The sequence below is a fragment of the Rhea americana genome, unplaced genomic scaffold (assembly GCF_003343005.1).
Source record: "Rhea americana isolate MKP2758 unplaced genomic scaffold, rheAme1 scaffold_98, whole genome shotgun sequence".
Taxonomy (NCBI): Eukaryota; Metazoa; Chordata; class Aves; order Rheiformes; family Rheidae; genus Rhea; species Rhea americana.
This window is the reverse complement of record NW_028187177.1, coordinates 179,392-190,281: the sequence shown is the minus strand read 5'-3', so window position 1 is coordinate 190,281 and position 10,890 is coordinate 179,392. Positions and strand designations below refer to the sequence as shown.

Sequence of the window (10,890 nt, the reverse complement as noted above, 5' to 3'; positions counted from 1 at the left end):
CGCGGCAGCGCCCGCAGCCAGGCACGGCGGGCTCGGAGCCAGCCCCAACAGCCCAGCAAAGTCCTCGGAGGTGCCGCGGCGACGCCTTCGGACAGAACTGCACAGCCTCGTGCGGACTTATTTAACAACTTTTTAATCTTTAAATATAGATTTAACACAATTTTTTTTTTACAGGTACATATACAATATAGTTCATTTAAACTTGCAGTCAGAGAAAATTCTCCGCTGTAATTTATAATACCATGTACATGAAGAGCCTAGTTGAACAGCATACTTAAGGTAACGTAACATGGAGTGTGCAAAGTTTCAAATGTTAAAAATCTAAGACTGTACATTCAGATTTGCAGAACCAATCCATCTCATAAATTAATAAAAGCTTAGATTTAAAACCATGGAAGACAAAAAAGATTAAAATCATTTTAATAYGCAACGTGTGCTACGTTTGAGACAAATATTTACATTTGTACCTCAAAATGTGTTGTGTTACCACAAGAATTGTTGCCACCATAAACAGCCCCAAAGTAATATAAGAGAATCCTATTTTTCCACCTAGCAAATGCATCGTGACCAATTTTAAAATAGACAGAAATATACTTCCGTGACTTAAAACCTTTCTGGTGTGATTTCCAGTGACTGAACAACACTTGGGGCTTTGTAGGACATGCAGTGATGCTCAGTTCAAACGCAGCTGGTCACATTTTTGACGCTGCAGGAGGGTTACCCGCAGTCCTGACCACACGAATTGGGAATGCCCACAGCTGTAGGGCAGCGTGGTAGCCAACCTGCCAGGCCACGATAGCCGTGAAGTAGTTCGACAAKTCTTCTGTACAAAAGTGGTCACCCCCTAGAAAACCTCCGGTACGTTTTAACATAACAACTTGGTACTCCAACTAAGAATTCACGGGTCACAAATCAAAGTCAGATCATAAAGGTCCCCCATTTGTCCAGAGTAAAAAACATTTCCTTCAGACGGAACAGAGCAAATTCACTACCGCRTGCATACTATTAACCCTGTTTTCAACATATTCAGATGCTCTTTGTACACATCCRTTTAGAAGTCAAACCACCTGTACCTGTGTACTACAAAAGCAAAGCTAGACAAAGAAACACAAAATTAAATTATGAATGTTCAATATTCTTCTTCATCCTCAAAAATTCATTAAAGATGCTGAAAAGTACAGTCTTATCAAGAACATCCTTAGTGCAAACATGGACATTTAACTTCGGTTTATGGCACATGTTCCAAAAGTACATATATTTAATGTAAACTTTTAACACTTGCTAGATACAGGTTGTAGCCTTGGAACACTTTGGGACCCTTAAGTGATTGCGACAACCCTGAGTTGTCAGTTTGACCTGATCCAAACCTCACTGAAATCAATGGGACTGACTGCAGTGAGCTGGAATCAGACCCTAAGTGCAAAAAGAGGATCTTCAGCATTATTGCATCTTCACATGCGAGTCAGYCAGATGATGCTCTTACAGAACATTACATTCACACAGCTGAAGAAGTTTTTTAAGAAAAATCCATCCATAAAATCAATTAAGCAGGACATACAGCTTCTTTGTTATTTTGGCTTACCAAAATACAACTCTTATTTGCAATCAACTTCAACAGTTGTCAGCTAATAAGTAAAGCCTTCAACCTGTAGAGGAAATTTCAAGCATCTAAACAAAGTGTCAGGAAACCATAGTGCACTTCGCTGATGGAAACGTGATGGATGTCATGGAAAAACAGCAGGTAAAAATAATAAAATACTGTACTTTCCATAGGGAAAAAACAAAACAAAAAAGAAAGAGCAGAGGATGGCTTCCTTTATGACTATGAGAAGCTGCTCAGGACCCCGGTCCCGCTGAGTGCAGATGAAGCTGTGGAGTTCTGTGAATGTGATGAATAGTACAGGACAACTCCAACTATTGTGCTATTTCTCTGTAACACTTAGTTGAAAGCTTCCAAAGAGCATCAAAAATAGGATGCTACTGGTTCACCCTTAATTCAAGGGGAACTAAACTTTCTTGTGTTACACAGGGCAGCATCTATAAAGTAATGAAGAATGATGTTAATATTAAAGCATCTCATTCCAAGACATACATTGTTCCCTGTAATCATGTAACGTTTGTACAACATAAAAAGTGCACTCCTGYGGTTCCTCACAAAGCTGAACTCCCATTAGCTTCTGCGAGAGCCTTGCCTAAAGGAAGACCATGAGGTCTGACACATTTCCGTGATCTATCACTTGATTATCACAACACAGCCAGCTGGTATTGTCCCTAGACTTACTTTTTGGTCAGGTCAAAATGTTCTTTTATGCACAGTTAGAAAATAGCTGTTCTACGAAGCTGACTGGTGGCTCAGGTTGTAAAAGTTGACCCTGCTTTATGTTTCAAAGGCAAAAAGTCTACATTACCTTTAATGGCCCCTGTATAATAATTCTGCTCGCGTAAATACAAAAGCCTGTTGCTGCAGTCATTAAAGTGCATGAGTAATAGTGCAAACAGCTGTACTACCTCTGCAAAACTACAAGTGGCATTTTAAACAGAATTTATACAAAAATTGCATGTTTCAGCTAACATGCTCAAACCAGCCTGCAAGAGCTCTGGAGTCCAAGTGCCATGCACTACTCCAACGAGCCAAATTCAAACCAGGTGGCACAGCCTGCCACACAAAAGTTGTCTCCAGCTCACAGTAATCAAAAGGAGGATCCCCAACGAGACTGRTAAGCTGTGCATTTAGATCACAACACGCACCATAGCCTGCAACGATCTGTCGCATGGCACTGGTGGCCAGCAGGACCAGACTACGTGCAAGCTCAGTCCTCCAGGAGCTACCGGATGGGAGAGCGCTTTGCTCCATGTTATTGCATACAGAGTACTCGCACTCACCCTGAAGGCTTGGAAGAGATAAATCATCAAGTGAGGTTTCAAACAAAATTAGGATTGGGCCTGGCAGTAGGAAGGAGAAGTAGGAACCTGCGACCTGACCAGTGGCAGGGTCGCGGCTGCCTGCATCCTTGGCCAAGCAACTGGGTGCACGAGTCTGCCCTGGCCAGGAGCCTCCTGCATGTGGCTCTGAGCACTCCTCGGGTCTGGGGCTCACATAAAATGCTGCCATAAAACTCTCCTGCTGCTTAAAAGGATGCAAGATTTGTAGTAATACTGCACTAACGTATATAATCTAATAAGTAGAGGCGTTCAATACTGTTTCCATTTTTCATTTGAATCCCTTTTTTATTCAAGTTACTCTATTTTACTCACACAGTCTCCCTCTAAAAGAAACAAGTTTCATGTAGCCTTCGCCCAGCGAGTGGAAATCTGAAACTTGCCCTTCCCTCTGCCTGGCCTTTAAAGGTCAGGCAAAAAAGGCTGAAAATGCACTGGCCTCATTTTGCTCAGAAGTGAAATTTCTGGAGTGAACAAATTTTTTCCTTTTCCCTGTATTTCTTTACCATTTCTGAGCAAATAGAGGAGAAAAGAAAGAGCTTGAGCTCAGTTTGAGGGGAAGCTGCACTATGTCCTGGCACAAGCACTGTGTCTCTGAAGTGAAAGCAAGTCAGGTGTCTCCTTCGATGGCACAGCAATGGCCACGTTTCTGCAGTCCCAGTTCTCAGCCTGTGATGACCTGGGGTGCTACACTACGGCTGAGAGAGGACGTGGCTTCTCCTGCCCTCCCACAAGCGCTGCCCGTTCTGTAAATCACAGGAGTGCATGATCTTTGGTGTATTAGCAACCAGGGAACTTGCAGGAATATTTTGGTTCCTGCCCCACTGTGGAAGAGGAACTTGGATCGTAATACTGCAACCTTACTAGAGGTGTGCTTCTTACACAGGCGGCTATTCCCTGTTAATTCTTAAAAARAGTCAGGCCAGTTGACTGGCAGCCACCTGACCACTTTAGCAAGGACATCGTAAACCAGCAACACATGGTTAAATCTTAGCAGTAGCTATCTTCTGAACAYTGCTTTTTCTCATCATCACCAAACCTGTTTCATTCTGAGCTTTGCACGTTCTGACCTGTGATACAGAACAATTTCTATRGCACACAAATTAGAGAATCCAGTATGGATTTCTACAGGAGGTAGAATGAACCCATTAGGAAGAAAGAAGCAAGTTTCAATCTCAGAAACTATAGCTAGTGTAGGGAAATCTAGCACACCAGAGGGTTGTTTTAAAAAATGGTGCTTTTCAAAATGACCTCCAAGACAGTCATCTTTCCMCAAAATACCTCCTAGCTTATATCCAGGCCAAGATTTATTTAAGGTTTAATAAGGATTTCCCCCTTATCTTCAGAGTGGAAGAGTAGGACCAAAATACTTGCTTTATAAACATACACATGGCGTGGCCAATAGTAGCCACTAGTAGYCATAAGGCAAGCTACCTATGCAACCGGACAAGTAAAGTAAGAAAAATCATCTACATTCTCTGGATTCCTTTGGATGTTGCAAGTGTGTTTTGCACATAGGCTCTCCCTTGGCAGGCCTGGTGCAGGACAGCATATTTGCAAAACTGGTACTGGTAGTGCGGTGAGATGTTTACTAAGAACAGATCTGGTAACTTAAAATTGGCTGAATAAAATTCCCTACAACTTACTGTGCATTGTACTGGCCCAACATAGGAACAACAAGCAGGTGGGGAGAGGAGTAGCGTGTAAGGCTGAAGAAAGTAGCCACCCTGAGGTGGAAGGTTTTGTTGGAGCCACATTTTAAATCTAAGAAGAAGTTTAAAGGCAAGGGAACCATTTCATCCAYTCAGGTATAAGCGCTCCTGGGCACAAAGGCTTTGCACTGAAATAGTAAGTGCCCAGATTTCTTTGAGTTCTGGTTGTGAAATTCTGTGATTGCAGACACGTCTTTAATTCATTATGAGGACCTGGGCCAAGCAGTAATGGAGGTGCTAGCCYGTGAAGGGCCAGTTCTGCATCCACCCAGCTCTGAAAAATGACTTCCACAGGCTCTTGGTAACCTCCATCAAATTTATCAAGTTTACCCTGCTTGCACAAAAAACAGTGTTTCCACGCAGGCAGCTGTGAATATTTGAGGGTTAGCGGTGCTCCTGCCCTCCCCCTACATCACTATCCTGGGTTTGGCTGCCAAATTCTGTCACTGYTATTTCAGGACTGGCCTGTCCTTGCACAGAATGATACTGGGCAGAGGTATTTCTTGCAGTGCTGGAACAGGAGCCCCATCTTCTGAAGCAGCAGAACCCAGAGCACAATCCAGACCACTTCCCCAAAGCAGCTGGTGCTATAAAATCAACTGCAGTCTAAAACGACCAATGCGCAGAGGAAATAGTTCCTGAATACAAAGGTACTACTTGAAAAACAGTTTTCAGGGTGCAAGTGCATTCTGGCTATAAAGACACATCACTGAAAAAGCTCTAGGAATGGGTAAAACCAAACTGGCAAGAAAACACCCTACATCATACTACAATATGCCTAAAGTGCAAATGTAAAATTAGAAACTCCATATATAATCAGCAACAGAGAAAAAGAATAGAGTTAAACTTAAGAGGGAAAATAAAGGCTCAGTGCTGCTACTAGACCCTCGCAACACGACTGCAAAGGACCTGGGCAGTGGTGTGAGACTTTCAGGAGAGGCTTGCTGTATTTTTCCCTTGGGAAGTTCTTCCTAGTTTGTACTCAATGACTTCATAAACCACCTCAGAGGTGGATTTGGGACGTATGACCACTGACAAAGTAAATCAATATTCAAAGTTTATCGGCACCCTGTTTTTAGGGGGCATTTACGGCTGGAGAAACTTCTTGCACAGGCTATGGTCCAGCACAGAAAAAAAGAGATCCGACTACCAGGCCTTCTGACCAAACCAACACAACTGGGGTGCCCCAGTCTGAGGTTTGAATGCATCAAAGTGAATCCTCTCAACTGTGTTTAGCTGCTGTTGGACCACTGCAAGCTACCCCAGAGGTGAAAGGGGAAAACCTMAAATCTGTACAATTTGACTGTCCTTCAACAAAGGCAATAAAAACTACCTCTGCATACAGCAAGGATTATCCTCAAAAATACTGAAAAAACATCAAATGTTTTGTGTAAGAGCTTACTGGGATTTTAAGCCTTTGATAAARCTAATCAAAACAGTAGATTTTGACAAAATGGAAATATTTAAAAGGAAATCTACTGGCAAAATTTTTGTTCATATTCTCTTAATTGGTAGATCCTTCTTTTATGAAAACGGACTAAACCTAGTGGGTTTTCTGTTTTTTCGGAGTTGCCCCAACTGCAGCCCTCAGCCTCCCGTTTCCAGCGGACGGCATGGCGATGAGGCAACACGGGGAGTGGCGATACCAAACACAAGACAAGGGTAACAGGCTGCTCTTAAGGCATTTTCGTGTGTCATCGCTTACACTTCTCAATCTATTTCTATCTACGTTTATGCGTAGAAAATAAGAAATATCATTTTTGAGGCTAGAAGCCTTTCAGTGAAAGCTGGTAAACTATCTACATTTATTCTAGCRCTAGATTAACGAATGAGCCTGCAGCAGGCAGCAACGAGAGCAAGAGTGAGGCTTGGCACAGGGACAAACGGGCTAGACCCAAAGGCCGGGTGCAGAAGYGGAAGGATTGCCTTCAGAGCGCTCTGGATCACACCTCAATGTCTTCGGCAGCATGAGAAGATTTTACCTAGATACTTTCTGTTCACATGGGGTTTGAATTACAGCAGCGAGCAGGAAGAACTGTCACAGAAACTCCTGATCAGACTCTATCTCTTCTCCCGGATCTTGTACCCAGTGTTCTTGCAATAAAATCTACGTTATTAAATATTCATTTTTAATTTACTAATGGCTAAAGTAACAAGAAAGTCTTAAGGTGTTAACAAAAAAAAAAAAAAAACGCAGTAGCTTAATTTACTACTTTTGCAGGCTTTTTGGAGTAACAGCTTTCTTTTTTTCTGCTGAGGCATACACAGCCAGATTGGGTGCATCAGGCGTAATGCAAGTCATGGCTTAAGGGACCTGATTCAAGTTCTGAAATATTTTTCCCATGCATGTTATATGATACCTGCGACTTTGGCATTCCGAAATCTACAGTCACCGACCACTATCTGCAGACTGTGGACAGGAACCCAGCCTTCTTTTCTTCTGTTTAGGTTTTTCACCAACCTTCGAACGACAATAGCATTAGTAAAAAAAAAAATTTTACACACAAACCAACCAACCCACGAGCAGTTTTATATCAGCAGCAGGCACATCTCACATAATTGTGTGACCAACAATTTGTTCCTATCAGGCAAGCATTTTAATAGCAGCTATGCAGCTATGCATGTATTTAAATATTCCTCCCACCAAAAGGGAGGAAACCCATATTTAAGCACCTAATTAAAAACCTTACATTAGGAGCACAGTTGCCTTAGGCCCCTGTCTAGTCAATGGAGAGGAACAGGACTCTCCTGAGCACAAGTTATCCTGCCTGAGATCTACATGGCTCTCAAGAGGTGCCTGTTTTTCTCTATTGACTACAGATAGGCAGCTGGAAATACTCATGCTCATAAATGACATGCCTCAGTCTCACTCATGCAGTGAAGTCTGCTCTAACAGAAAAGTTGAGTATAASAAATTTATGCTTGGCGCTGGCCAAAACTGGCAAGAGAGGTGGTGAGCAATCAGCAAAACTGTGACACTTTATATATTGCTTTTGCTAACAACAAATGGAATTTCCCTCAAAGTGCAAGGAATGCAGACGTTGGCCAGGAACCTCCCACACGGCATTGGATGTCTGCACATTTACGGGCTGGTCACTGCACCACTCTGATTCAGGTGACTGATAATATCGCTCTTCCCCCAGACCATATCCAGAGCAAGGCACTGGCAGGCTGTGCTCTCCTGCACCAAGACCCCAGGGAGAGCTCTCAGGGCTGAGGGACAAGAGCGACTCAGAAATCAACCTGGAAAGGAAAGGCAGCCAAAACCCTCAGCCAAGTTCCTGCAAGAATCAGAAGAGGGCCTGCCGTCCTCCAAGAYGAGACTAATGGCTTAACATGCACAGTATCAGGTACGGTGATTTCCCAGGCAAAATTCCCAGCTGCAAGGAGGGAACCAGCTGTAAGCACTTATCTTGCAAGCCGCAGCTTTAAATATGGCTGACTAAATGATGGTCTGCAGCCATTAATTAGTTAACACTTATGCAGCCATTTGAGGGAGGAAAACGTCCACAATTACTCAATATTACTATTAATAAGCACAGAGGAGCAAAGCCAAGAGCTGAGCTGGGGAAGACAGAAAGTGGACAAAGGTGAAGAGCTCTCACCCAAACCAACACATGAAGTGGGAAGAGCATTACAAGGGGGGCTGCTAAGGCGTTAATATAACACAGTGCACCCAGACACCCATGGCAAAGGAAGTTCAAAGCCAAACCAGCGCATACAGCCTCTAGTCTTATTAAGAGAGTGAGTTCTCTGGCCTTCTGGAATAGCCTAAAATTTAATCAAAAGCTGCAACGAGTATATCAYGAGGCAAGTGAGACTGTATGACATTACTCTGCAGGCTCTCAGAGATAAGGCAAAGTAATCCTAGAATACCTACCACTGCCCCTCACCATCTTCATGTAAAAGCTGAATTTCATCCCCGTTTCTCACCAGCAGGTCCTCCGATCCTCTCCTCTTGCAGTCTGCAAGGGCTTTATATTTTCCTGGAGACTGTGATAGCAACAAAAATTGTCTTATTTAGTTACGTTTTGTATCAAGGAATTGTTATTTCTGACTGTCACAAGGAACATGATAGAGCCTTATCAGCACCCTTAATTGAAATTATTTCAGGAAACTGTGGAAAATGCATCTCCTCGTTCCCCAGATTGAGATATGGAAAATCCGTGAAATATGTGCAAGACATATCCCTTACCTAGACAACGGACAGGCCAACGCAAGGCTTAGCAAAACATGAAGACCAAAAACGGCACCACTTAGCACTTTTAYACTGCTGCATTTCTGTCCGCCTTACTAACCAGCTGGCTCCCGTCCTCCTCCTCCGTGTCTGAGCAGTTGGAGAGATACTGGTTCCCAGACCACTCCTCCAGCCCTTCACAGATTTCCAGCGACTGTGACATTCCCGGCCAGCCTGCAAGACAGGACGCTCAGGCCGCAGGCACCCGGCAGACGGCATCCCCGGGGGCAGCGTCCCTCAGGGGGCATCGCCCCGGCCTTACTTCTGCTGGGCTTGTTCTGCGGCGACACGGGAACGCTCTCCAGCAGGATGGGACTCGTACGTTCSGACTCGTTTTCTTCTGAGCTTATGGAGGCTCTCTGCTGCTTCCTAGAAGATTAAAAAAAAATCAATCTTAGTTTTGCYTTTCAGATAAAAACAAACTTTGCAAATTTTTGTAAAACAGAATCAGAAATAATACTGCTAGTCTTTAATATATATTTTGGGGGCAATAGTGCCAGCCCAGCACGGGGCCAGGATRCGGCCAGAAAGCGTGGAGGGCACGGGAGAGCCCCGTCCAGTCTGCCCGGCTCACGGGACTTACCCATCGCTCAGCTGCGAGGAAAGGGGCAGCTGGTCCGCGCACGAGCTGGGCTGCTGCTTCTCAACTGCGGGTAGGTTGAAAACCACTTTAACATCATTTGCTTATTGGTAGCTATCACACTTGAAGCATTATGTTAAAAGTCAGACTTTTTGTACAGCTCTTGTCATATTTATTTAGAGAAAAACAGATGTAGGGTCTGTTGCAAAGCACCACCTTAGTGCTGGTTAAGGTGGCACGGCAGCACGGTAGGAAGCATGCCACTGAAGTCCAGTAACATGCTTAAAACGAGGCATCTGCTACGTATCTTGTTGAATTAAGCCTATGAGAATAAACATGAAATAACTCCAAGATACTGACAAAAGAATGTACTTCCGTAACTCATTTTCACGGTCTTTACAATGCTAAGTTATGTTATTTCCCTGCRACATAAGACCTCACTCCAGTATTCTGCTACAAGGCTGCTTCTGAAAATCAATTCTCTAGTGAGAATCGGTGGATGTGAAGATTAGCCATGCAAAAATAGAAAAGGCTCTGCTGTAGAGCAACTGCCACAGTGAAATTGGTTGAATGTACCTTTTATAAGCTCCTGCTGCTTGAACAAAATTTTTCTGATTTCGTTTAACCATGCCATCTTCAGGTCTACTGTTTGGGCCTGAAAGAAGAAAAAAAAATGTTTGAATTTTGAATTATGAATCACTCATTACAATACAGGAATAAAATACTACTTTTCTACATTGTAATTACCTGAAATCCCCTTTCGTCCAAACCCATCAGTGACATTTACATTTAAAACATTCTTGATTTTTTAAAAATTGATGATCCCCACGACATGCAGGCAAAAGGTTGTGCTCAGATGGAAATTGTGGAGGTATCACCTCAACGCAGGGAGAGAGTCATAAGCACACATGCACATGTGTCTCATCCCTTCTTACAAAATATCCGCAGGCCCCAATCTGCCTTTTGAAAATATGTGTATACTCTGCTATATMAATCTGCTGTATAAATTTACATCTACTGTGTTTTAACAAAGAAAAAAATCTCTACAGAAGTCTAATCGAAAAATCATCAAACAGCAGCACATCCACGATGGGTTTTCCTGCGAACACCAATCAGGCAAACATCTCACCTTCACAAACTTCTATTCAAAACACCACAAAAGAAAAGAAAAGCAGGAAGAAATCAGGTCAATCAAGCAACTATTTTGTAGATGAGCTGAAAGACTTGGAAATTGCTCTGGGAGCACTTCTGACAGCGAATTGAAGCAGAGCAGGTGTGCCTTGCAGTCACCAAAGCACGAGGCCCATTTCCCAGCTCAGGTCATGTAAACTATTAAGCACAMAATCTTTTTTTCATCTACTGCTCTACGTGAGATTTCACCTGGAATGAAATACTCCGTTTCCAAGTAGCTACCCTGCCTC

General features: G+C 43.3%; 1 protein-coding gene across 2 annotated transcripts in view; it reads right to left on the bottom strand.

Annotated features, from left to right (window-relative positions):
- Nucleotides 1-114: 114 nt before the first annotated feature.
- Nucleotides 115-10,890, bottom strand: part of MCF2 (MCF.2 cell line derived transforming sequence) — a 45,603-nt gene continuing 34,827 nt past the window's right edge. For both annotated transcript variants that reach the window (XM_085325453.1, XM_085325452.1), the window contains 7 exons: nucleotides 10,046-10,124; nucleotides 9,473-9,536; nucleotides 9,152-9,258; nucleotides 8,951-9,063; nucleotides 8,533-8,645; nucleotides 7,013-7,113; nucleotides 115-2,037 (listed from right to left, as the gene is read on the bottom strand). In XM_085325453.1, the coding sequence (XP_085181579.1) occupies nucleotides 1,997-2,037; nucleotides 7,013-7,113; nucleotides 8,533-8,645; nucleotides 8,951-9,063; nucleotides 9,152-9,258; nucleotides 9,473-9,536; nucleotides 10,046-10,124 (618 nt within the window). In that variant the 3' untranslated portion in view covers nucleotides 115-1,996. The remainder of the gene's footprint in view (nucleotides 2,038-7,012; nucleotides 7,114-8,532; nucleotides 8,646-8,950; nucleotides 9,064-9,151; nucleotides 9,259-9,472; nucleotides 9,537-10,045; nucleotides 10,125-10,890) is intronic.